A 27,653-nucleotide genomic window follows, 5' to 3' on the forward strand; every position below is an offset into this window, starting at 1 on the left:
GCTCAACTTCACCCCTGCCTCAGCTCATCTACCACTGAAACTCTCGATCACGCCTTCATTACCTCAAGACTCAACTATCCCAACACGCTCCTGGCTGCTCTCCTGCATTCTACTATTCGTAAATTTAAGGTCATCCCAAAGTCGACTGCGTGTGTCCTTAACTCACGGCAAGTCCTGTTCCCCTATCGCCCCTATGCTTTCGGACCTACACTGGCTCCCGGTCAAATAACGTCTCAATTTTAAAATTCTCACCCTTGTTTTCAAATCCCTTCATGGCCTCGCTCCTCCCTGTCTCTGTAATCTCCTCAAGCCCCACAACCCTCCGAGATATCTGCACTCCCCTAATTCTGGCCTCATGTGCACTCCGAATTCTAAGTGCTCCACCATTGGTGGCTGTGCCTTCAGTTGCCTAGGCCCTAAACTCTCGAATTCCCTCCTAAACCTCTCCGCCCCTCTACGTCACTTTCCTCCTTTAAGATGCTCCTTAAAACCTACTTCTTTGACCAAGTTTTTGATCACCTGACCTAATATCTCCTTACGTGGCTCAGTGTCATATTTTGTTTTTAAATTAAGATCCTGTGGAACACCTAAGCATGTTTTGTGACATTATTATAAATGTAAGTTGTTGTTGGATAAGATCATAAAGAGAGAGCACAATGTTGGGTTTTATGATCAGAGCAATAGGTTATAAACATCTAGGTGTCACGATAAATCCACATCAAACCTTGGTAAGGCCACAGATAAGGGAAAAAAAGCCTGAAAAGACTGGCACTTAACATCACAGAATCTCACAGAACAGGAGGGCCATTCGGCCCATCATGCCAGTGTCAGCTCTTTGAAAGAATTGTCCAAATTGTCCCACACCCCCTGGTCTTCCCCCATAGCTCTGCGATTCTTATTTCCCTTTGCCAAGTATTTGTCCAATTCACTTTTATGAAGTTACAATCGAACTGGTTTTGACCAAGCTTTCAGGCTGCACATTCTAGAGCAGAGAAACTTGATGTGCAAAAAATAAATCTCCTCATCGCCTCTCTGTAACTTTTGCCCATTACCTTAAATCCGTTCCCTCCGTTTAGCATCCCTCCTGCCAGCAGACACACCTTCTGCTTCTTTACTCTGTCAAAAACCTTTCTTAAAAGGTTTATTAAAATAATCTCTCCTTAACCTTCTCCAATTTCTACTGCATCTTTCAGGACCTCAGGATGTCCCAGATTACTCCAAAGCCAAGGAAGCACTTTTTTTGGGGAGTGTAGTCACTATTGCAGCCCACGGAACATGGCAGCCAATTTGCGCACTGCAGCTCTCACAAGCAGCAATGAAATAAGCGACCAGGGTAATCTGTTTTTGTCATGTTGGTTGAAGGATAAATATTGGCCCAAGACACCAGGGAAAACTTCCCCTGCTTCTCTTTGAAACAGGGCCGTGGGATTTTTAACCACTCATCTGAGGTGGCCGATGGGGCCCCCGTTTAATATCACAGCCAAAGGGCAGCTTCCTTCAGAACTGCCCTGGAGTGTCAGCCCAGACCTTGTGCTCTCTGGAATGGGACTCGAAACCTTGACCTTCTGCCGGCAGTGAGAGTACTACCCACTCAGCCACGGCCTGCCTCCTCTAGCTGGGGTACCGGGGCTTCACACTATAGGAAGGACACTGAGCCATTAGAGAGGGTACAGAGCATACTGACTAGGCTGCTGCCTGCAGTGCGCAAATGCAAACGTGAAGAAGAACTTGAAAACTTGGGGCTGATTTCCTTGCAACAAGATGAGGTGAGGAAGCGGGTTTGGTACAGGCGTTTAAAAATGATCACAGAGTGGGCAGGGTGGATAAAAACAGGTTGGTTCTTGTGGCTGAAGATTGAATGTAAGAGATTTAAGGGAAAACCTTATTATTTTTAAAATTAAGGGTTGTGAGGGTCTGGGCTGCATTACTAGAGTTAGTGACTGAAGCAGAAGCTGTGCCAAACATTAAGACTAGTGTTTAAAGGACACTGGGATAAAGGGATACGGCAGCAACCTTGGGACCAGTGCTGAGGTGGAGGATGAAGGCCAATAGGCACTCGTTGGGCCGAATGCTCCATCCCCTTGTCGGTATTTCTATTTAGTTCTTTGTGTGCAATTGTCACTTATAGCTTCCAGTCTTTTTTAAAGAAAGAGGGCTCCCCCGCTCGTCGTGAGGGCATATGGGGCTGAGTGACACGAATTGTCCGGGTTTGATCCCCAGTCTGCGCAGTTCATCGACCTGCTCTCCATGGGGGTGGGAGGGGAAAGCATCATCCAGCCTTCACCATCCTGCTGGCCATCCGGCTGGACCACAGGCGGACACTGAATCGGGGCTGAATGGTGAAGTCCCCACAGTTGAATAACCAACGGGAAACACTTGAATCCAGAGTTACAGGTGCAGAAAGGGCGACCGTCACCCCAATGTGGGGGAACGAGGAAGGAAAAGATCACAGGAGTGGACACTTATTTAGAAAGGAAAGAAAGAAACCGAATATTACAAAGCTGAACATTCAAAGGGTAGCAAAGAGTTCTACAGATTCCCGAGTGAACCACACAGTTTAAATTTACAACCCAAACCTTGTGCACACAAACCTTACAGTTCAAAGTTGCTAAACGCATCACAAATTGCTCAGGAAGCGAAAATGTGGGTAGGTTTGAACCCAGAGCACAAAGAAGGGAAGGGTTGGTTGGGATAAGGTAATGATTAACAAACAAAAGAGAACACGTCAAGTGTCTCTCCCGTTCCATAAACACATTCCTCAGGACAGGGTCAGAGCAGTGACTCCTCTCAAAGGAGAAACATTTGCTGGAGAATGCAACTCCTTCTGCAGACCCTCCCCCGTAGCATCCTCACCCCATCCCAGTTTCTGGGCAGGTACCTGGGATACCTCAGTCGCCACGACGATCGACAGGGAACATCAAAGGCCACCGCTTCAGGAGAGCTCCCCATTGCAAGTCACACAGGCTCCCAGTACACACCTGATTCCCAGATGTCCCTCTTGGCATGTGAGGTGGCTGGCAGGCATACTGCCAGTGGCTGGCGTCACTGTCATCCCTCCCTCTCTCTCTCTATCTCTCTCTCTCTCTCTGTGAGCCCCACGATTCTTTCCCTTCCCTACCCGCCAGCATTCCCACGAATTCGACTGCACAATCCTGGGGAATGGGGGTGGGGAGGGACGTAGCACTGAAGTCCCCCAACAGCCAATTTCCCAATTTTAAAGCTTGCGTTTTTACAGATCCTTTAACACAATAAAACGGCCGCCAGGGCTTCACACAGGAGCATTTGTCAGACAAAATCTGACCCGGGGCGGCGATTTTCCAGCCAGGATCATCCTGTCCTGCCGCAAGTCAATAGGCTTTTGGCTGGGCTGTCGCAACGCCCACGGCCAGTCCTGCTGTGGCGGGCCCAAAAAATCCAGACCTTGGCTTCATTGTTTAACCCTCGGCGAAGCCCTGGTAACATCCTGGTGAGTCTGCACCCAGTCCAAAGCAATTTTCTTTTCTCTTTACTCTTTCATGGGAGGTGGGTGTCGCTGGCAAGGCCAGCATTTGTCGCCCATCCCTAACTGCCCTTGAACTGACCTTGCCAGGCCATTTCAGGGGGCAGTTAAGAGTCAACCACATTGCTGTGGATCTGGAGGCACGTGTAGGCCAGACCAGGTAAGGACGGCAGATTTCCCTCCCTAAAGGGCATTACTGAACCAGCTGGGTTTTTACGACAATCAATGATTGTTTCATGGTCAGCATGACTGAGATCAGCTTTATATATTCCAGATTTTTTATCAATTTAATTCAAATTCCACCATCTGCCATGGTGGCTTTTGAATGCTCCCAGAGCATTAGCCTGGATGACTAGTCCACTGACATTACCACTACGCCACCATCTCTCCTCCACCCCCACCTGAATACCTTTCCTGAAGGCGAGATGCCTAGAACTCTACATGATACTCCAGGTGGAGTCTGACCAAGGCTCTGAACAACCAAAGCTTCACTTTCTTTGTGTGCTGGTGGAATCCCTTTGGTTTGTTTCAGATATGCAACAATTCAACTGTCTTCTCCTCCCCTTATTTCTACACAGCAGCCATACCTGGGCTGGAAAACGTAAAACATTGTGTTGGCAACAGCCCATTGAGGTGAGATCATCCTATTAAAAACTTGCTCGCTCCCTCCAGCGCCAGAAGCATTATTTCACCTCCTCAACATCCTAATCTTTCCAAGTTGAATAGCAGCAGGGGGCAGGGAGGAGGCTTGTTGAAATAGTGGGTGAAGGGACCGGGGGACACTCGGAGATACTGGGGGAGGGGGACACTCGGAGATACTGGGGGAGGGGGACACTCGGAGATACTGGGGGAGGGGGACACTCGGAGATACTGGGGGAGGGGGACACTCGGAGATACTGGGGGAGGGGGACACTCGGAGATACTGGGGGAGGGGGACACTCGGAGATATTGAGGGAGGGGGACACTCGGAGATACAGAGGGAGGGGGACACTCGGAGATACTGGGGGAGGGGGACACTCGGAGATACTGGGGGAGGGGGACACTCGGAGATACTGGGGGAGGGGGACACTCGGAGATACTGGGGGAGGGGGACACTCTGAGATACTGGGGGAGGAGGACACTCGGAGATACTGAGGGAGGGGGGACACTCGGAGATAATGGGGGAGGGGGACACTCGGAGATAATGGGGGACGGAGACACTCGGAGATAATGGGGGAGGGGGACACTCGGAGATAATGGGGGAGGGGGACACTCAGAGATAATGGGGGAGGGGGACACTCAGAGATAATGGGGGAGGGGGACACTCGGAGATAATGGGGGAGGGGGACACTCAGAGATACTGAGGGAGGGGGGCCCTCGGAGACTGGGGGAGGGGGCACACTAGGAGATACTGGGGGAGGGGGACACTGGGAGAGGGGAGATACTCAGAGCTACTGGGGATGGGGACACTCGGAGATACTAGTGGGGGGGCCACTGGGTTGAACTGAGGGAGGAGACAGAAATACTCGGAGATATCGGGGGAGGGGACACCCGGAGGTTGGGGGGGGGCACTCGGAGATACTGGTTGGAGGGGAATACTCGGTAAAGATGCTCACAGCATTGGTCTTTGGGGACTCTCAGCCCTACCTCTGCCGCAAGGTCTACGTATGACGGAGAAGCCTGGAACTTGATTTTAAACCCACACTCTGCTCCCTAATTTTCATTCACTAACACAACAAAAACTGAGGTAAAGAAAATCAATATTGATTTTAAAATTCCTCAGAGTTAAATATTAACATTGGGCACTGGCAAACAAGCGGCTAAACTCAAATTTAAAGTGACAGTAAAAAAGATAGAAGGAAATCGCGTTAATATACAAAAATACAATAACTTGCGATTATATTGTGTCTTTATAGTTAAACATTCCAAGGTACTCCACAGGAGCATTGGACTACAAAATTTGACACTGAGCCACATAAGGAGATATTAGGGCAAATGACCAAAAGCTTGGTCAAAGGCTTTAAGGAGTGTCTTCAATGAGAGAGGTGTAGGGTGGGAATTCTAGAGCTTGGGGCCTCCACTGAGAGCAGCGATTAAAATCCGCGACATGCAATTGGAGAAACAGACACCTCGGAGGGTTGTGGGCCTGGAGAATATTATAGAGATAGCAAGGCCATGGATGGATGTGAAAACAAGGATAAACTCTTTAAAATCAAGGCACTGCTTGACCAGGAGCCAATGTTTGTTAATGAGCACAGGGGTGACAGGCGTCTGGGATCTGGTGCAAGTTAGGACACAGGCAGTGGTGTTTTGGGCAATTTCACAATCTCAGGATGTCCCAAAGCTCTTCGCAGCTTTTTAAATATAGTCATAGATATAAGGTAGGGAACCCTGCAGCCAATTTGCAAATGGCAAAATGTCACATCAGCAATGTTCTTATGACAGTGTGATAATTTCTTTTTGTGATGTTAATCAAGGAATAAATATTGGCCAACAGACAAGGGAGAACTCCACTTCTCTCTGAAATCATGCCGTAGGAGCCTTACACCCACTTGAGAGGACAGATGGGGCCTCAATTTAACATCTCAGCTGAAAGTTTTAAAAATTCTTTCATGAGACATGGGTGTTGCTGGTTGGGACCAGCATTTATTGCCCATCCCTAATTGCCCTTGAGAAGGTGGTGGTGAGCTGCCTTCTTGAACCACTGCAGTCCATGTGGTGTAGGTACACCCACAGTGCTGTTAGGAAGGGAGTTCCAGGATTTTGACCCGGCGATATATTTCCACATCAGGATGGTGTGTGGCTTGGAGAGGAACGTGCAGGTGGTGGTGTTTCCATGCGTCAGCTGCCCTTGTCCTTCTAGATGGTAGCGGTCGCAGATTTAGAAGGTGCTGTCTAAGGAGTCATGGTGAGTTGCTGCATTGCATCTTGTAGATGGTACACACTGCTGCTACTGTGCGTCGGTGGTGGAAGGAGTGCATGTTTAAGCTGTCGATGGTGGAGAGGCTTTGGGGAGTCAGCAGGTGAGTTACTTGCTGCAGAATTCCATATTCTTGGATAGATGCCAGCATTGCGGCTGTACTGGAACAACTTGGCTTGGGGCGTGGCTAGTTCAGGAGCACAAGTCCTCAATACTATTGTCGGGGGTCCATAGCCTTTGCACTATCCAGTGCCTTCAGCTGTTTCTTGATATCACATGGAATGAACTGAATTGGCTGAAGACTGGCATCTGTGATGTTGAGGACCTCTAGAGGAGGCCAAGATGGATCATCCACTCAGCACTTCTGGCTGAAGATGGTTGCAAGTGCTTCAGCCTTGTCTTCTGCACTGATGTGCTGAGTTCCACCATCATCAAGGATGGGGATATTTGTGAAGCCTCCTCCTCCAGTGAGTTGTTTAATTGTCCATCACTATTCACGGCTGGACATGGCAGGATTGAAAAGCTTATATCTGATCTGTTGCTTGTGGAATCATTTAGCTCTGTCTTTCACTTGCTGCTTCTGTTGTTTGGCATGCAAATAGTCCTGTGTTGTAGCTTCACCAGGTTGACACCTCATTTTTAGGTATGTCTGGTGCTGCTCCTGGCATGCCCTCCAGCACTCTTCATTGAACCAGGGTTAATCTCATGGCTTGGTGATAATGGTAGAGTGGGGGTACAGATTGTGATTGCATACAATTCTACTGCTACTGATAGTCCACAGTGCCTCATGGATGCCCAGTTTCAAGTTGTTAGATCTGTTCTGAATCTATCCCATTTAGCGCAGTGGTATTGCCACATAACACAATGGAGGGTACCCTCAGTGTGGAGAAGGGATTTTGCCTTTACAAGGATTGTGCAGTGATCACTCTTACCAATACTGCAATGGATAGACGCATCTGTGCCAGGTAGATTGGTGGGAACGAGGTCAATTAGGTTTTTCCCTCTTGTTCGTTCCCTCATCAACTGCCGCAGATCCAGTCTAGAAACTGTGTCCCTAAGGTCTTGGCCAGCTCGGTCAGTAGAGGTGTGACCAAGCTACTCTTGGTGATGAAGATTGAAGTTCCCCCACCCAGAGTACAGACTAACTGGAGTTTTATAAATGTTTAGCACAAATCCCTTGCTTTTGTACTCCTTGCCTTCATTTATAACGCCAAGGAACAGTAAGCCTTTTTAAACATCCTTCTCAGCTTGTCCTGCCACCTTCAAACACTTGTGTACGCAAATCCTCAGATCGCCATGTCCCTGCACACCCTTAAAAAATTGAGCATTTGGAAATTTTGTTTACACTGCCTCTCCTCTTCTCCCCTACCAAAATTATTCATTTCACACTTGTCGTCATTAAATTTCATTTGCCATGTGTCTGCCCATTTCACCCATCTGTCTACGTCGTCTTGAAGTCTGTTACTATCCTCCTCGCTGCTACATTTCCATGTTTCATGACATCTGCAGACTTGGAAATGTGGGGCCCTGTCGACCCAAATTCCGGTCATTAATATACATCAGAATGAGCAGTGGCCCGGTACCAATTCCTGGCAACACCACTGTTTGCTTCAATCCAGCTTAAAGAAAAAAAACAACTGTTCACCACTATTCTTTGCATTCTGTCCCCTAGCCAGTTTTTTTTTAAAATCCACACTACCGCATCCCCCTTTAATCCCACGGGCTTCAATGTTGCTAACAGGTCTTAAGTGGTTAGCTCTTCGAAAGGGCCGGTACAGGCACGACGGGCCGAACAGCTGCCTTCTGTGCTGTGTTAGTTCATGATTTTTAGGAGGTACAGGTGCAGAGTTGCAAAGAGTCGACACAAGAGCGAGGCCAGGGAAGCTTTCCTTCCACTAATGTTGGCGAACAGCTGGATCAGGGCAGCAGCAGCCCTTTAAGCGAGCAGTAAGGTGGTGTTATGAAACAAGGGGTTGGCCTGACAATCTGGAACGACTAAATAGAGCATGGGCCGAAGGGGCCCCCTTCAAATGAAGCCACTTTGTGATAGCTGGAGTGGCCACTGCAAACCTGAGAGGCTTTGTGATGTCCGAGCTCACTACTGCCTGTGCTGCAAAAGAAACATCTCTCTTTCGGGTTTCCCAAAACAAGTTTGGAATAGACTCCTCAGATGGAAGGAAGTGCTTTTTATGCGCTTGTTGTGCTTTCATGCTCTTGGCTGGATTCTCGCCTACTTGGCTTGCGATCACTGCCCCACCCCCGCACATGCATGGTTTGCATACAGTGTTTCCTATTCTCACGCACGTGTCCAGTGTTTGCCCACGGGAACATTTTTGAGAGCACGCACGCATGTCTTGACTTGCATTAGGCATTTGGTCAGGCAACAACATCGATTTACATTTGTATAGTGCCTTTAACTCAGTAAAACAGGTGACCAATAGATCAAAGAGTTAGGCTTTAAGGAGCATCTGAAGAGAGGAAGAGGGAGATTTTTAAGGAGGGAATTCCAGAGTGTGGGTGAAGGGAGCGCTGAAGAGATGACTGCCAGTGGTGGAATGGTGACAACTGAGGATGCACAATGGGAGGAGTGAAGATATCTCAGAGGGTTCTGGGGCTGGAGATTACAGGGTTAAGGAGGGAAAGAGGCCATAGAGGGATTTGAAAGCTCGGATTAGAATTTTAAATTTGAGGCATTGCTGGCTGTGCAGGGATAGGCGCCAGGGACTGTCGTTCAGTCATTCATTGACGGGTGACCTGTCGACAAAATGGGCCACATTGTTGGTCGCTTTCTCCTGTCGATGTCTTACAGAAAGCCGGGATATGAGGATCGGTGTATCTCAATCCTGGAAGTGCAGAACATGTGAAGAGTGCAAATCACCATTGGTGCAGAAACCCCTTAGCACTTACCCTTCTCCCTCCCTCCATCTCGCAGTTTTGCATCAGACGGCAAGGAGGGGGCTGCCTCTCAGTCTAGCCCCACATACTGCCTGTGGGGATTACAGCCACATTGGTGTCTGGTTTACTGCCCGGGTGTAGCTGCCAGTCTCTCGAAAAAGAAGTGCATGCATTTACATGGCACATTTCATGACCTCCGGACGTTCCGAAGTGCTTTACAGACAATTAAGTTTTTTCCTTGAAGTGTAGTCACTGTTGTAGGAAGGCGATCTGGTAGTGGAGTCTCTACCTCTGGGCCAGAAGGTCTGCGGTCAAGTCCCATAGCCCTAGAAGGTGTGTTCATAATGTGACAAACCAAGCCGATTATCAGTGTGCAAATCCTTCCAATACGCCTGATGGCAGGCAGTAAGAGCGGGAGAGTTTCATTGCCAGCCATACAGCAGAAGGCAAAGGCAAACAGCTGCAGCACTTTGCCAAGCATAACCATGAACCAATTCAATGGAAGTCCGTGGTTGCCACTAATATCTTAGGGCATGGTACCTTAAGGAGTAGGAGTCACTGCTGTAACACAGGAAACACAACAACTAATTTGTGCACAGTAAGCTCCCATAAACAACAAAATAATGAACAGTAATTGGTTCTAGTCATGTTGTTGGAGGGAATAAATATTTTCCAGGACACCGGGGAGAATTCCCTTGCTCTTTTTCCAAAATTCTGGCCGTGGAATCTCTTAGATTCACTTAAGGGAGCAGACGGCACCTCCGACAGTACAGCCCTCCTTTGGTACTGCACTGGCAGTGTCGGCCTGGATAGGGGCTCAAGCTCCTGGAGTGGGACTTGAACCTGTGACCTGCTGACATGGAAGGGTGAGACTGCTGTCCACTGAACCATGGCTGAGAAGTAGACTGTCTCCCCCTGCCGACCAGCGGGGATTTGTCAAGGGCTGAAGCTTGGGCGGTTGTCAGGACACACGGCAATTTCTGCAGGTAACGTATCCTGCTTGTCCTCGTATGCTCTCTACTTAAAACACCCATGCAGACAAACAGGTGGCAGGGGCAGCATGCTGGGAGAGTGGCGGTGGGGACTGGGGAAGGGGCGGGCATTAGCTGGGAAATTCCCAGGAGGTATTTCTCCCACCATCCTCTCTTTAAAAGAATCATAGACACATACAGTATAGAAGGATGGCAACTGGCTCACCATGCCTGTACTGGCTCACCATGCCTGCACTGGCTCACCATGCCTGCACTGGCTCACCATGCCTGCACTGGCTCACCATGCCTGCACTGGCTCACCATGCCTGCACTGGCTCACCATGCCTGCACTGGCTCACCATGCCTGCACTGGCTCACCATGCCTGCACTGGCTCACCATGCCTGCACTGGCTCACCATGCCTGTACTGGCTCTTTGAAAGAGCAGTTATTCTTAGCCCCCCCACTTTCTGTCCATAATCCTGCAAATCCTCAAGTCCCTGTCTAATTCCCATTTAAAATTCATGGTCAGCCCTGCACAGTGGGGGAGGAAAAAGAAGGGAAGAGCAATAGTGGTAGGAGACTGGATAGTAAGGGGAACAGACAGGCGTTTCTGCGGCTGTAGATGTGGCTCCAGGATGGTATGTTGCCTCCCTGGTGCCAGGCTCAAAGATGTCACTGAACGGCTGCAGGACATTCTAAAGAGGGAGGGCAAACAGACAGAGATCGTGGGACATATTGGTACCAACAACATAGGTAGAAAGAGGGATGAGGTCCTGCCAGCAGAATTTAGGGAGCTAGGAAGCAGATTAAAAAACAGGACCTCAAAGGTAGTGATCTCCGGATTACTTCCGGTGCCACACGCTAGTGAGTATAGAAATAGAAGGTTAGTCCAGATGAATGTGTGGCTGGAGAGATGGTGCAGGAGGGAGGGCTTTAGATTTCTGGGACATTGGGACCGTTTGGGGGCGGTGGGCCCTGCACAAGGTGGACGGGTTGCACCCAAACCAGAATGGGACCAACATCCTTGCGGGGAGGTTTGCTAGTGCTTTTGGGGAGGGTTTAAACTAACTTGGCAGTGGGATGGGATCCTGAGAGGAGGTTCAGCAGGGGGAGATGCACAGTCAAAATTAGAAGAGAGAGCAAGTGAGTCTGGAAGGAATAGAAATTTTAGGCCAGTTAAGGCACAAGGGAGTTTGGCAAGGTTGGATGGTATTTATTTTAATGCAAGGAGTCTGACGAATAAGGCAGATGATGTGAGGAAGAACTTTTTCACCGAGAGGGTGGTGGGAATCTGGAACTCACTGCCTGAAAGGGTGGTAGAGGCAGAGACCCTCATAACAATTAAAAAGTATTTGGATGTACACTTGCGATGCCATGACATACAAGGCTATGGGCCTAGTGCTGGAAAATGGGATTAGAATAGTTAGATACTTGTTTGACCGGTGCAGACTCGTTGGGCCGAAGGGTCTTTTATTGTGCTGTAGATCTCTATGACTCTATGAGTTGAGGGCACAAATTAATATGGAAATATGATGTAATTGCTGTCACAGGGACATGGTTGAGAGAGGGGCAGGATTGGCAGCTCAATATTCCAGGATATAGAGTCTTCAGGTGAGACAGGGAAGGAGGTAAAAGAGGAGGGCATATCGCAATATTGATCAAGGAATCAATTACAGCAGTGAGGAGGGATGACATCTTAGAAGGCTCCTCAAATTAAGCCTTATGCATAGGACTTAAAAACAAAACTATAGGCCCCCAAACAGTCAGAGAGAAATAGAAGAGCAGATATGTTGGCAAATTTCAGAGAAGTGTAAAAATAATAGGGTAGTAATAGCGGGGGATTTAAACTTTCCCAACATTAACTGGGTTAGTCATAGTGTGATAGGTTTAGAGGGAGCAGAATTCTTAAAATGCATCCAGGAGAGCTTTTTAAGCCAGTATGTAGAAGGTCCTACAAGAGAGGGGGCTTAATTTTAGGGAATGAAGCCGGGCAGGTGCTGGAGGCATCAGTGGGGGAGCATTTTGCAGATAGTGATCATAACTCCGTTAGTTGTTATGGAAAAGGACAAGGATGGGCTAGAAATCAGAGTTCTAAACTGGGGGAATGCCAATTTTAATAAGATCGGATATGATTTGGCAAGAGTGGACTGGGAGCAGCTTCTTTTAGGTAAATCTGTGTCAGAGCAGTGGGACTCATTCAAGAAGGAAATAGGGAGAGTACAGGGCCAACATATTCCAGTAAAGACAAAGGGTGGGAACAACAAATCCAGGGAATCCTGGATGCCGAGGGATATACAGGATTGGATAAAGAGAAAAAGGGAGGCTTATGGCAGATACCGAGGGCTCAAAACAGCGGAAGCCATAGAGGAATATAGAATGTGTAGGGGGAACTTAAAAATGAAATTAGGAGAGCAAAAAGGGGGCATGAAAAAACATTGGCAGATAAAATAAAGGAAAATCCAGAGTTATTTTACAAGTACATTAAGAGTAAGAGAATAACTAGGGAAAGAGTAGGGCCCATTAAGGGTCATAGTGGTAATTTGTGTGTGGAACCGGAAGACGTAGGTAGGGTTCTAAATGAATACTTTGTGTCAGTGTTCACAAGTGAGAGGGACAACATGGGTATGGAAATCAGGCAGAAGGACTGTGATATAATTAAAGAAATTAGCATAGAAAGGGAGGAGGTTCTAAGTAGTCTGGCTGGCTTAAAAGTAGAAAAATCTCTGGGCCCGGCTGAAATGTATCCGAGGCTGTTGAGTGAGGCAAGGGAGGAGATAGCAGAGGCGCTGGCAATAATTTTCAATACGTCTCTGGCCACAGGAGAGGTGCCAGAGGACTGGAGGACAGCCAAGGTGGTACCAATATTCAAGAAGGGAGGAAGGGATAAACCAGGGAACTACAGGCCAGTCAGTCTAACCTCAGTGGTGGGGAAACTCTTGGAAGCAATTCTGGGGGACAGAATTCATTTACACTTGGAGAGGCAGGGTTTAATCAAGGACAGTCAGCATGGTTTCGTTAAGGGGAAGTCATGTCTGATAAGGTCCCGCATGAAAGACTGATGACGAAGGTAAAAGCCCATGGGATCCAAGGTAATTTGGCAAATTGGATCCAGAATTGTCTGAGTGGCAGGATGCAGAGGGTGATGGTCGAGGGGTGTTTTTGTGACTGGATGTCTATGTCCACTGGGGTTCCACAGGGATCGGTGTTGGGTCCCTTGCTGTTTGTGGTATATATATACAATTTAAGCTTGAATGTAAGAGGGTTGATCAGTAAGTTTGCGGATGACACGAAAATTGTTGGGGTGGTAAATAGTGAGGAGGATAGCCTTAGATTACAGGAGGATATAGATGGGCTGGTCAGATGGGCTGATCAGTGGCAAATAGAATTTAATCCTGGTGAGGTGATGCACCTAGGAAGGACAAACAAGGCACTGGAATACATGATGAATGGTAGGACCCTGGGAAGTACTGAAGATCAGAGGGACCTTGGTGCACATGTCCACCGGTCCCTTAAGGTAGCGGGACAAGTCTATAAGGTGGTTAAGAAGGCATATGGGATACTTGCCTTTATTAGCCGAGGCACAGAATATAAGAGCAGGGAGGTTATGCTGGAACTGTATAAAACGCTGGTTAGGCCACAGCTAGAGTATTGCGTGCTGTTCTGGAATCTGCATTATAGGAAGGATGTGATTGCACTAGAGGAGATTTACCAGGATGTTGCCTGGGCTGGAGAGTTTTAGTTATGAGGAGAGATTGGATAGACTGGGGTTATTTTCCATGGAGCAGAGGAGATTGAGGGGGGACATGGTTGAGGTGTATAAAATTATGAGGGGCATAGATAGGGTAGACGAGAAGGAACTTTTCTCCTTGGTGGAGGGATCAATAACCAGGGAGCATAGATTTAAGGCAAGGGGCAGGAGGTTTAGAGGGGATGTGAGGAAGAACTTTTTCACCCAGAGGGTGGTGGGAATCTCAAACTCACTGCCTGAAAGGGTGGTAGAGGCAGAAACCCTCATAACAGTTAAGAAGTATTTGGATGTGAACTTGCGATGCCATGGCGTATAAGCTATGGGCCTAGTACTGGAAAATGGGATTAGAATAGGTAGGTGCTTGTTTGACCGGCGCAGACTCGATGGGCCAAAGGGCCTTTTTCTGTGCTGTAGACCTCTATGACTCTATATGACTAAAATTATTTCTGGGATCAGCTTCCACCACATGTTCTGGTGGAGCCTTTTAGATCCCGACATCTCTCTAAGTGAAAAATGTCTCTACTCTGGACCTTTTGGCCAATGATTTTAAAGCCATGACTCTGGTTATTGACCTGCTCACCAAAGGGAATGGACTTTTCTCTATCTAGACCATCAAAACTGCTCATCATCTTTCCCCAGACCGGTCGTTCTTGGAACATGAATACCATGCCCGATACGCACACATCTTGCAGATGGAGTTTCTCAAGCCGCTTATATGGGAACAAGGAGCTGCACTGGTATCTCGTTGCCAGCCTCACAGTTTTTAATCTTGGGAGCACCTTTTCCTAGCTAGGCTGGAAGCTGCCCTTTACTATCGAGTGGGGAATAGTTGGGAACCACCCTTGCCCAAACGTAAGCAAGCCAGCATGGTACCAGCACCAGTATTCAGCACTAAGAGAACTGGAGGTGAAAAAGGTACCGAGCTGTCATACTTCTACATGCCTCTAGCTCTCCATGCTTTTTAGAAGTGTGTTTGTTCTTTTTTTTTTGTTTTTGGAGATGTTCCCTTGGCTGCCCCGACTCGGGACAGCTGACAGTGCTACTCAACAGATGGAAACTTTCTGTGTTGTCATTTCCTACCTCGCTCCAGCCAGAGACTTCCAAATCTTCTTAAAATTTTTTTTGATCTTTTCTTATGTCAGTGAGCGAGAGTGTGTGAGTGAGTGAGAAAACGTGTGTGTGAGTGAGTATATGTGTGTGTGAGAGTGTATAAGTGAGTGTGTGTGAGTGAATGTGTGTGTGAGAGACAGAGTGTGTGAGAATGTGTGAGTGAGTGCGTGTGATTGAGTGAGTGTGTCTGAGACTATGTGTGAGTGAGTGTGTGATGAGTGAGTCTGTGTGTGAGTGAGAGTGTGCGATGTGAGTGAGTGTGTGAGAGTGAGAGAATGTGTGTGTGTGAGTGCATGTGTTTGATTGAGTGTGTGTGAGTATGTGTGTAAGTGAGTGTGTGTGTGAGTGTGAGTGTGTGAGAGTGAGTGAATGTGTGTGTGTGAGTGCATGTGTTTGATTGAGTGTGTGTGAGTATGTGTGTAAGTGAGCGTGTGTGTGTTTGAGTGTGTGTGAGTATGTGCGTAAGTGAGTGAGTGTGTGTTTGAGTGTGTGTGTGTGTGAGTGAGAGAATAGTGTGTATGTGTGTGAGAGCGAGAGAATAGTGGGTGTGTGTATCTATTTGAGGAACACATATGTGGTTAAAAACCTGAAGTAAGTTTGTGGTCAGGGGTCTGGGTTAAATTTGTCCTTTCAAAAAGCCAGGGCCCTTTTCGTTTTAAAACAATATCTAAATCAAAATATCTTCTGAGGGCACTATCAGAAGCTTTGTTGTTAAAGTGGGGAAGGGGATCTTATGACCAATAAAGGGCACACTAAATTCCACTCCTCATACTGTTTTCAGGTGGCACTTACAGATTGGAACTCTCGATCTTGTCCCCTTCCTCGACACCCCCCTCCACCCCCAACCTGGTCTCCTCTCTCCGAAGGACTCTGACTCCTTACACGCAGGCTTGAAGCAAATTCATAAGATCTTGCAGCTTAGGAGGAGGCCATTCAGCCCATCATGCCTGTTCCGGCTCTTTGAAAGAGCTAATTATTCCCACAATCCTGACTTTCCCCATAGCCCTGCATTCCCACCCGCCCCTCCAACCGCCCTTTTCAAGTGCTTATCTGATTCCCTTTTTGGAAGTTATTATTGAATCTGCTTCCAACATCCATTCCTGATCATTACAATTCACCGTTTACAAGAAATTCTCATCTCCCTCCTGGCTCTTTTGCCAGTTAGTGTATTTTTAAATCTGAATCCTTGGTTACTGACCCCCCTGCCAACGGAAACATTGATATGAACAGTTCATAAGTTTGAATCCGTCTCCCCTCAACGTTCTGTGCTCCAATATAACCGATGGCACTAGTCGCTGGTATCATTCAGGTAAGCTGCCTCTGCAGCCTCTCCAGGCAATTTGCACACAGCAAGGTCCCATTAACAGCAATAAAAGAATGGTGCCATGAAAATCCATAGGAAGCTCTCAAGGTAGATCACAAACAAAGGCCAAGACAAAAGACCACTGTACAAAACCACCCCTTAGCCTGTGGTAATTTGCTGCTTCCCCTGAGGTGAGATAACCCAACAACCAGCATTTAAATTGTACCTCTAACACAATAAAGCTTCCCAAGGTGGTTGATCAGCAGTTTAATCAGGCTCCATTTGACACTGAGAGATACAAAGCCATATTAGGGCAGGTGACCAGAAGCTTGGTCAAAGAAGTACCGTTTTTAGAAGCATTTTGAAATGCAAGAATTGGAGAGAAGTGTTGTTAAACGTGCTTCATCAGCAAGGCCCTTTAAATGCGTTTATTTGTCAGTTGTGATTTTTAAAATTCATTTAGGGGATGTGGGCATCGCTGGTTAGGCCAGCATTTATTGCCCGTCCCTAATTGCCCTTGGGAAGGTGGTGGTGAGCTGCATTCTTGAAGCGCTGCAGTCTATGTCATGTATAGATACACCCAAAGTGCCGATAAGGAGGGAGTTCCAGGATTTTGACCCAACATCAGTGAAGGAACGGCGATGTATTTCCAAGTCAGGATGGTGAGTGGCTTGGAGGGGAACTTCCAGGTGGTGGCGTTCCCATCTCTCTGCTGTCCTTATCCTTCTAGATGGTAGTGGTCATGGTTTTGGAAGGTGCTATCGAAGGAGGCTTGGTGAGTTTCTCCAGTGCATCATGTAGATGGTACACACACTGCTGCCACTGTGTGTCAGTGGTGGAGAGAGTGAATGTTTGTGGATGGGGTGCCAATCAAGCGGGGCTGCTTTGTCCTGAATTGTGTCAAGCTTCTTGAGTGTTGTGGGAGCTGCACTCATCCAGGCATGTGGAGAGTATCCAATCACACTCCTGACTTGTGCCTTGTAGACGGTGGACAAGCTTTGGGTAACACTCTTGCCTCTGAATCAGAAGGTCATGGGTTCATGAGATCTAGGCTGATATTTTAGAGCCCTGCTGCAGTGCTGGCTTGGGCTGACAAGTGACAATGACATTCGCACCACACAAGCATGACCATCCAACAAGAGAGAATCTAACCATCTCCCCTTGATATTCAATAGCATTACCATTGCTGAATCTCTCACTATCAACATCCTGCGGGTTACTATTAACCAGAAACTGAACTGGACTGGCGATATAAATTCTGTGGCTACAAGAGCAAGTCAGAGGCTAGGAATCCTGCATTGAGTAACATCTTATGACTCTCCAAGGCCTGTGCGCTATTTACAAGGCACAAGGCAGGGGTGTGATGGAATACACTCCACTTGCTTGGATGAGGGAGTCTCCAAATACAAGATGACCAACACCATCCAGGACAAAGCAGTCCGCTTGATCGGTACCCCATCCATCATGTTCGGGACTCCCTTCCTAACAGCACTGTGGGTGTACCTACACCACATGGACTGCAGCGGTTCAAGAAGGCTGGCTCACCACCACCTTCTCAAGGACGATTATGGACAGGCGATAAATGTTGATCAAGCCAGTGAAGCCCACATCCCATGAAATAAAATGTAAAAATACAAAAAATGCTGTGTCCAATTCTGGGCTGCATTTTATAGGAAAGATGTCAAGGCCATAGAGAGGGTGCAGAGGAGATTTACTACAGTCATGTGGAGACACTGGAGAAACTGGGGTTGGTTTCCTTAGAGCGGAGAAGGTTAAGGGGAGGTAACCAACATATAATAAAATAAGGAGAAACTGTTCTCAGTTGCAGGAGGGTCAGTAACCAGGGGACACAGATTTAAGGTGATTGGCCAAACAACCAGATCGAACAATGAGTAGAAATATTTTTACACAGCAATTCAATTGTAACATTCAAAGGGAATTGGATAAATCCACGAAGGGAAATCATCTGTAGGCCTGCAGGGAAAGAGTGAGGAGTAAGACTAATTGGATAGTACTTTCAGGAATCGAATCCTTTGGTGCTTTATCATTCTAGTTCCACTCCCCTGCTCCCTCCCTCTCCATTTTGACCTTCTCGTCTTCCTCTGTTTTTAGTCATGGTGTTCTGGCCATCGTGATGTGGGGCAGTATTGAGGGTAGCCAGCTGGTCTTTTCCTTCCTCCAGTTTCCCATGTTTGTCTGTCAACTTTCAACAAGAAAACTCTCCCTCCATCCTTTCTAATTATCAAACTGACCTGTTGATGGGGAGTGATTGAGGGACCTTCCCTCACAGGTTCAGGACCAAAGTGGGGGACAAAATGTGGAGCAGAGATTCTCTCTCCTACCCCCACCAACCCCGTCTCCGTCCTCCCTCAACAAGATAGTACAGAAAGTGACTCACACACCTACTGGCAAAGGCACACAAAAAAAAAAACACAAGAACACTCCAGATTTTCCTATTTAAAGCCCCCTGTTTTAAAAAATTTGACTTTATTGTATCATGGGGCCATGACTATGCTCGTTAGCTGCCAATCACGGCCAAGTGCATACATCAATGCAAATATATACAAAGGCCCTGTCTGTAAATAGCACACATCGCCTTATATAGCCACAGGCACTGGCCCAGGCAACTCGCTCCTCAACTGTTGCTTCAGAATGTGGCAGATTTAACATGGATTTAAAAGGGCAACACCGGCAATACAAAACAGAGACTCTTGTTGACGTTTCCATAGGAACATGGCACGGAGGGTTAGGAGCCAGTCCCTTCTCTGCCTCTTCAGTGAAGAGCTGCCTGTCGCCTGACAATCGCAGGCATTGAGCCAGTCCTGCAACTGCAAGAAGGCTCTGAAAAAGAAAGGTTACCGTGGGAACGTGGTCCCTTCAAGAGAATACAAGGGAACAAGCCCGCAAGACCAGTCCGCCGGAAATGCCAATGTCCCCCCCCAACCGGACCAAAAAACCCAAACTCAATTCCTTCAGGGGAAAAAGCATCCAAACTGCCCCTCAGCCCACTGCCACCTCATACTGAATAGTGCAGAGTGTTATGCAATCCAGTTCGAGGTCTGAATTTGCATCTAATACAAGTGGCACGAAAGCCTCCTTAGTCTGTGGGACGCAAAGGCCTTTCTGCTAGTCTCAGCCTAGTATTCATGCTGTTCCTGCCCTGGGAATGTTTGATGGGACAGTGTAGAGGGAGCTTTACTCTGTATCTAACCCTGCGCTGTACCTGTCCTGGGAGTGTTTGATGGGACGGTTAGAGGGAGCTTTACTCTGTATCTAACCCCGTGCTGTACCTGTCCTGGGAGTGTTTGATGGGACAGTGTAGAGGGAGCTTTACTCTGTATCTAACCCCGTGCTGTACCTGTCCTGGGAGTGTTTGATGGGGACAGTGTGGAGGGAGCTTTACTCTGTATCTAACCCCGTGCTGTACCTGCCCTGGGAGTGTTTGATGGGGACAGTGTAGAGGGAGCTTTACTCTGTATCTAACCCTGTGCTGTACCTGCCCTGGGAGTGTTTGATGGGGACAGTGTAGAGGGAGCTTTACTCTGTATCTAACCCTGTGCTGTACCTGCCCTGGGAGTGTTTGATGGGGACAGTGTAGAGGGAGATTTACTCTGTATCTAACCCGTGCTGTTCCTGCCCTGGGAGTGTTTGATGGGGACAGTGTAGAGGGAGATTTACTCTGTATCTAACCCGTGCTGTTCCTGCCCTGGGAGTGTTTGCTGGGACGGTTAGAGGGAGCTTTACTCTGTATCTAACCCCGTGCTGTTCCTGCCCTGGGAGTGTTTGATGGGACAGTGCAGAGGGAGATTTACTCTGTATCTAACCCGTGCTGTACCTGTCCTGGGAGTGTTTGATGGGGACAGTGCAGAGGGAGCTTTAGTCTGTACCTAACCCTGTGCTGTACCTGCCCTGGGAGTGTTTGATGGGGACAGTGCAGAGGGAGATTTACTCTGTATCTAACCCGTGCTGTACTTGCTCTGCGAGTGTTTGATGGGACAGTGTAGAAGCTTTGCTGATTACTTGGGAGAGTGTCATTGAAAGATGTTCCTTAATAATTTGTTCTGGGCTGATGGAAACCAAAGCGGTTTGAATGGGTACGCAGGCAACAGGACCATCATCCAGCCCACCTACCACTTCCTCACGAACACTGCGTGACTCACATAGTTATTAACAGATTCACTGGTGCCACAAGAATGTTCCAGATTTTCCTGTTCAATTCCCCCGCTTCACATGTGCTTTAAATACTTGACTTCCTTACATCACTGATTTAAAAAAACTGCATCTCTCAGCTGTCAATGCAGCCTGGCCAAGCACATATGTGTAGGTTATATAAAGGTTCAAGACCACAAAAAAACCCACACATCTCATACAGGCGTGGGTGGCAATCACATCTTCCCTGCGAGTGCTTGATGAGACAGTGCAGACGGAGCTTTACTCTATATCAAACTCGTGCTGTAACTGTCCTGGGAGTGTTTGATGGGACAGCGTAGAGGGAGCTTTATTCTGTATCTAACCCCGTGCTGTACCTGCCCTGGGTGTGTTTGATGGGACAGTGTAGAAAGTTTTCCTCTCTATCTAACATGTGCTATAGTTGCTCTGGGGGGATGATAGGACAGTGCAAAAGGAGGTTTACTCTGTATTCATCCTTTGCTGTACTGCAACTCCTCCCAGTTCTAAAGGATTCAAAATGCTATCTTTGACGGCTTTGCTGCAGAGAACAAGCTAGTTAGGTCTCAGTTCACTGATCTCATCATAGATGGCATTTGAGGCACAAACACTGGCTGCAGCATTCCAGGTTAGGGAGGAAACATTCGAGAAGGTTTGTGTTCTTGGGCACTGCCCAATGTACCTGGGAAAGAGACTAATGTGGATCAGGGAGCAGGAGAACCAATGTCAGTACTGGCTGTGATGGTTCCAGATCATCCTGACACTCACTCTTGTGGCTCGAGGATGCAGATGGGGCCACTTGCATGAGGTGGTGGAGGTTGACTGGAGTTCCTTGCACAGCAGGGGCCCTCACAAGGGAGCATGAGCTGTAAAGAGGGAGCGCGAGGTGGCAGCCTCATGTGGAAGTCGGAACAGTGGGTGGTGGAAGTCGGAACAGTGGGTGGTGGAAGTCGGAACAGTGGGTGGTGGAAGTCGGAACAGTGGGTGGTGGAAGTCGGAACAGTGGGTGGTGGAAGTCGGAACAGTGGGTGGTGGAAGTCGGAACAGTGGGTGGTGGAAGTCGGAACAGTGGGTGGTGGAAGTCGGAACAGTGGGTGGTGGAAGTCGGAACAGTGGGTGGTGGAAGTCGGAACAGTGGGTGGTGGAAGTCGGAACAGTGGGTGGTGGAAGTCGGAACAGTGGGTGGGGGTACAGAGTGAGAAAATTGATTTCAAAATAAAAGATGGACGAAAAGAAATCAAGGGATCACCTGAGCAAAATAATTTTAAAAAATAATTCACGTGGGCGTTGCTGGCATTTATTGACCATCCCCTAGTTACCCTGAGAAAGTGGTGGTGAATTGCTCCCATATTGCCCTGTTGGAGTATCGAACTGAATATTGTGTTGGTTATAAGGCTGATTGAGTTACAAGGCAGGTTTTCCTCCCTAAAGGAGATATTAGGGAACCATTTGTGTTTTCCTGGTAATCTGACGGTTTCTCGGTCATTGCTACTGTTGGGTGCTTTTGATTTCCAGATTTAAAAGAAAGACGGAGTTCAGGTTCTCACCGTGAGGATTGAACTCTCGTTCGTCTGGATTGCTAGTCCAGGCGTCTGGGTTTCCATCTCAGCAACACAAACCACACCAGACTGGCAGTGTTACATTTCATTACCTGTGCCACCCACCCTGCCAGGTGGTGCCACTGCTATCCTGCCAGCAATGTGGAAAAGCAGCTTTTGCTGGCTAGCACTGGCTGCACTGTCAGCAATCTCCTGTAGTACAGGATGTGGAAGGCTGGATCTGAGAGAACACCCAGTCACACGCCTGCATGTGCGCGCACACACAGGCAAAAACACGTGCACATACACACAGGCAAACGCACGTGTATATATACACATGCACATATATGTATAAACATAGAGCCAAACTCACACGCAAACACAATCTGCTTCCGCCTTTACCCAACTTTCAACAACAGCCTGCATTTATAATAACTCCTGCCACACAGGAAATTCCCAAGCCTCGGTGTGGCCAATTCCACATTCTTGGAGGTGTCATCTCAATACTGCCCTGCCCCCATATGCCCACTATTGGTCACCCGACAGTCCTATCTTCCCTGTCCCGTGGCCAATTGCAAAGTGAACTGACGCTACATCTGCCCATCGATTGGGCAGAGTAAGATGGAGCAATTAGAGTGTAAGCAGGCACATGTTAAGCATGAATCCCAGCTCAGACCAGTTGGGCTGAATGGCCTGCTTCTGTGCTGCAAGTTCTATACAACGCAAAACTACAAGATCATGAAGCCATGCATCTGAGATCCTGAGTAACTGGCTATCGTACAAGATGAAGTGTCTGAGTAATTGGCTATTGTATAAGGTGAAGTGTCTGAGTAATTGGCTATCGTACAAGATGAAGTGTCTGAGTAATTGGCTATTGTATAAGGTGAAGTGTCTGAGTAACTGGCTATTGTATGAGGTGAAGTGTCTGAGTAATTGGCTATTGTATAAGGTGAAGTGTCTGAGTAATTGGCTATTGTATGAGGTGAAGTGTCTGAGTAATTGGCTATTGTATAAGGTGAAGTGTTTGAGTAATTGGCTATTGTATAAGGTGAAGTGTCTGAGTAATTGGCTATTGTATAAGATGAAGTGTTTGAGTAATTGGCTATTGTATAAGATGAAGTGTCTGAGTAATTGGCTATTGTATAAGGTGAAGTGTTTGAGTAATTGGCTATTGTATAAGATGAAGTGTCTGAGTAACTGGCTATTGTATAAGATGAAGTGTTTGAGTAATTGGCTATTGTATAAGATGAAGTGTTTGAGTAATTGGCTATTGTATAAGGTGAAGTGTTTGAGTAATTGGCTATTGTATAAGATGAAGTGTCTGAGTAACTGGCTATTGTATAAGATGAAGTGTCTGAGTAACTGGCTATTGTATAAGATGAAGTTTCTGAGTAACTGGCTATTGTATAAGGTGAAGTGTTTGAGTAATTGGCTATTGTATAAGATGAAGTGTTTGAGTAATTGGCTATTGTATAAGGTGAAGTGTCTGAGTAACTGGCTATCGTATAAGGTGAAGTGTCTGAGTAACTGACTATCGTATAAGGTTAAGTGTCTGAGTAACTGGCTATTGTATAAGGTGAGGTGTCTGAGTAACTGGCTATTGTATAAGGTGAAGTGTCTGAGTAACTGGCTATCGTATAAGGTGAAGTGTCTGAGTAACTGACTATCGTATAAGGTTAAGTGTCTGAGTAACTGGCTATTGTATAAGGTGAAGTGTCTGAGTAACTGGCTATTGTATAAGGTGAAGTGTCTGAGTAACTGGCTATTGTATAAGGTGAAGTTTCTGAGTAACTGGCTATTGTATAAGGTGAAGTGTCTGAGTAACTGGCTATTGTATAAGGTGAAGTGTCTGAGTAACTGGCTATTGTATAAGGTGAAGTGTCTGAGTAACTGGCTATTGTATAAGGTGAAGTTTCTGAGTAACTGGCTATTGTATAAGGTGAAGTGTCTGAGTAACTGGCTATTGTATAAGGTGAAGTGTCTGAGTAACTGGCTATTGTATAAGGTGAAGTTTCTGAGTAACTGGCTATTGTATAAGGTGAAGTGTCTGAGTAACTGGCTATTGTATAAGGTGAAGTGTCTGAGTAACTGGCTATTGTATAAGATGAAGTGTCTGAGTAATTGGCTATTGTATAAGATGAAGCCTTTGTTAATATATAGTTAGCTGGAGCAGCTGAGGCTGTGACCAAGACAGCTGGTCCAGTACTGGACGCCCTTAGATCCAGGATTTTGAATCTCGAAATCCTGTTTCAGTCAGCCACATTTGACTCCCATTATCCTGAATAATACTCACATCATGGACCAATCTACATCCAAACTGTGATCCACAACTTAACACAAAATACCAGCATCAAAACAATGCCCAAAAACCTCTCCAAGAAATATTTGAAAGTAACCATTTGAAATGCGAAAGTCATAATGGGAATGGAGTGGGTACTGGGAATGAGCAGATGATGTTCTGTTCATCATACTGTAGTGACCCATCTTTCACTGAAGCAGATGTTGGGGAGCAGAGGCTGAAATTCCAGCAAAGCACTCGGTCAGTGAGCCATTCGCTGCTGGCTGGGGACTGCCTGAAGATGAAGCGGTGAGAAACAAAGGGGACAGGCCGCAGTGGGAGAGGGTGGCCGGAGAAAGGCTGGGGGGAACGGAGGAGGCTGGGGGGCTCGGAGGAGAGGGGGAAATCGGCCCAAGGCCCAGCGTCAGTTTCTGGTGGACAATGATCTTGGTGAAGCTGAGAAGCTGGGGCCACGGGTCCCCAAGAGGCAAACCCGCATCATTTACTTACCCAGCAAAATTCAATGCCTCCACAACTGAGAGTCTTTTTGAATGGGTGCAAGTGCAGGGTTTGGCGGGGTGAAGAGATGGGGTGGTGATGCCCAGTCTGTGTTTAGTATTTGTGGCCACCCTAGGAGGAAGTCTAACCAAGAAGTAGAAACGACTGAGCTTGGGTTTTAGAGTCATGAAGCTGGAGATGTAGGAGGAAGGGAAAAAAAACCAAGGGAGATAAAAACGAGCAAGATTAAGCCTTGCAGCAGTCCAGGGCAGGACAGTGTACTTGGAGAGCAGAGTGCAAAAATCCAGGCTGGCACACCTAGTGCAGTACTGAGCGAGTGCTGCACTGTCTTTTGGGTGAGATGTTAAACCAAAGCCCCATCTGCTCTCTCAGAGGGATGTTAAAGGTTGCACAGCAAGATGGGTTATCTGGTGACCATTACATTGCTGTTTGTGGGAGCCTGTTCTATGAAAATTTGCTGCATTTCCTACGTTATAGGAGTGACTACATCTCAAAGGTACTCAACGCCAATGAAGTCGGGAAAGACTCTAAGCAAATGCAAGTTCTACCTTTATCTTTGAGGCGATTTTCTTGGCTTGTTTTCTCTTTGTCCAGTTGCCAAAGGTCAGCCATGGGTGGAACACACTACACAGATGAGCCAGTTACAACACATGTCAGATACAGGACAAAGCTTCTTTTTCTCTGCCCATACCTCAGGATTGTCCTATGCCTGCAGTGAAGTGACACTTCTTTGCACAGAATGGCAGCTACAGCAACAACCTGTATTTACAAAACACCTTTAACATAATGAAACGCCCCCAAGGCACTTCACAGGAGCATTAAAAAACAAAATTTGACATCGAGCCACATAAGAAGACATTAGGTCAAGTAACCAAAAGCTTGTTGAAAGAGCTAGGTTATAAGGAGTGTATTAAAGGAGGAAAGAGAGGTAGAGAGGTACAGGGAGGGAATTCCAGAGCTTGGGGATGAGATAATTAAAGGCACGGCCATCAATGATGGAGCGATAAAAATCGGGGACGTTCAAGAGGCCGGCATTAGATGAGCAGGGATATCTCGGAGGCTTGTGGAGATTACAGAGATAAGGAGGGGCAAGGCCAGGGAACACCAGGATAAGAATTTTAAAATGGAGACGTTGCTTGACCGGGAGTCAGCAAGCACAGGGATGATAAGGGAGTGGGATTTGTGGCGAGTTACGACATGGGCAGCGGTGTTTTGGATGAGGAAGGGTAGGATGTGGCCAGCGGTGCATTGGAGTAACCACGTCTGCAGGAGTCTACAGCTAACTGGAGGCTTGGACTGGGTTTGAGAGAGCCCAGTTTCATATAGGAACCCTTTCATCCCATCAGTTCTGGATCTGAAGTAGAACCAAAGGGATGCCTTTGCTAGGATTGCCGTGGAGTTTCCAGACAAGCAAACTGACGGGAGGAAAGAGAAAATCATGGAGGCACTGAAAGAATTGAATGTTTTTTTTCCCATTTCCTTTCAACACTTCTGTTTATTAATTATAAAAAAATGCTGGAGATGTGGGAATGTTGTTTGACTGGGGTGGGGGGCAGATGGAGCTGAGAGGCCAGACGAGGAACCCTCCAGATTGAATGGCGGAGGAGACTCGATGGGCCGAATGTCTATGTCCTATGTCCTATGGTCTTATGGTCAGTCGTTTGAGGGCCATCGAACACTATAACTGCCCGGGGAACAGTACATCTGAACCGGTGCGACATGTACAACAGATCGCATGTCAATTCAATGGAGGTCAGAGTGTATTTTGGGAAACTGAAGAAACCTATTCATCAAACACAGTGCCACTCAGCACTCTCTGTTCCAGATCCATCCAAGCAGGGTCCCAGCTTGTTTCCTTTTTTCCTTAAACACACCGAGTCTTTAGAAAACGAACCCACAGCTCGCTCGTTCGCCCACACTTTGTTCACAGCCAGTCACCGTGGCAACAGAAAGCTAAATGGAAATCCAAAGATCAATACTGACACCATGTACCCCCAAGCCCCCGCTCAGTGCACAAGCGCTTTCCTTCATCAAGTATTTCAGACGACGAAGGTTATTATTAAATCTTCCGACGTGATGTTGCTTCAGCACGACAGATGCTTTTAAAATAAAACGCAGCCTTCTCGCCCACACACACATACACACACACATGGAAACCAGGGTTTTTTCACCAGGCAAATATCAAGAACCCTCGCAGAGAGAGAGAGGTGGTCACGTTTCAGTATTCGGGACCACTGGACTGGCCACTCAGCCATTGTGGATCCATCGCCCTTTACAGAAACCGTTCAGTTTTTAATTTCCCCTTCATTTCAATCGGAATCAGAACTGAGCAAATTTCCAGTTTCCACATTGGGTGGCAAATCTGCCAGTTTACTTTTACACCCGGGCTTTTGAGCTAAATCTGACATCACCTACTGCCGCCCCCCCCCCACCCCACCAACTCCCCAACATCACCAACCACCACCCCCACCACCACCCCCCCCCCCCCCTCCGTTGAACTCTAGATAATAACTGTGGGTTGCTAATGCTGCAAGTGTACAAGGGAAGAAGCAGAGTGAGAGGGAGAGAGAGAGACAGACAGACAGACAAGCGAGGGTCACAGAGAGAAAGAGAGGCATTGAAAGAGGAATATGAGAGAGAGAGGGACACGAGGAGAGAGAGACACACACACAGAAAAAGAAATACATTGAGAGAAAGGGGGTACACAGAGAGAAAGAAGAGAGAC

At 47.4% G+C, this 27,653-nt stretch overlaps 1 protein-coding gene across 5 annotated transcripts in view; it reads right to left on the reverse strand.

The window, feature by feature from the left end:
- LOC144695689 (ras/Rap GTPase-activating protein SynGAP-like) overlaps positions 1-27,653 on the reverse strand; it is a 492,301-nt gene that overhangs the window by 75,560 nt on the left and 389,088 nt on the right. Inside the window, exon 1 of one of the 5 annotated variants that reach the window (XM_078566631.1) lies at positions 2,888-3,029. The exons of 2 other annotated variants lie outside the window; for them this stretch is intronic. In XM_078566631.1, coding sequence (XP_078422757.1) covers positions 2,888-2,949 — 62 coding nt within the window. In that variant the 5' untranslated portion in view covers positions 2,950-3,029. Of the gene's footprint in view, positions 1-2,591; positions 2,716-2,887; positions 3,030-3,908; positions 4,008-27,653 lie in introns of those variants that run through there. 2 more of the 5 variants (XM_078566634.1, XM_078566632.1) reach the window with 2 other exon arrangements.

Source organism: Cetorhinus maximus, chromosome 21 (genome assembly GCF_964194155.1).
Source record: "Cetorhinus maximus chromosome 21, sCetMax3.hap1.1, whole genome shotgun sequence".
Taxonomy (NCBI): domain Eukaryota; kingdom Metazoa; phylum Chordata; class Chondrichthyes; order Lamniformes; family Cetorhinidae; genus Cetorhinus; species Cetorhinus maximus.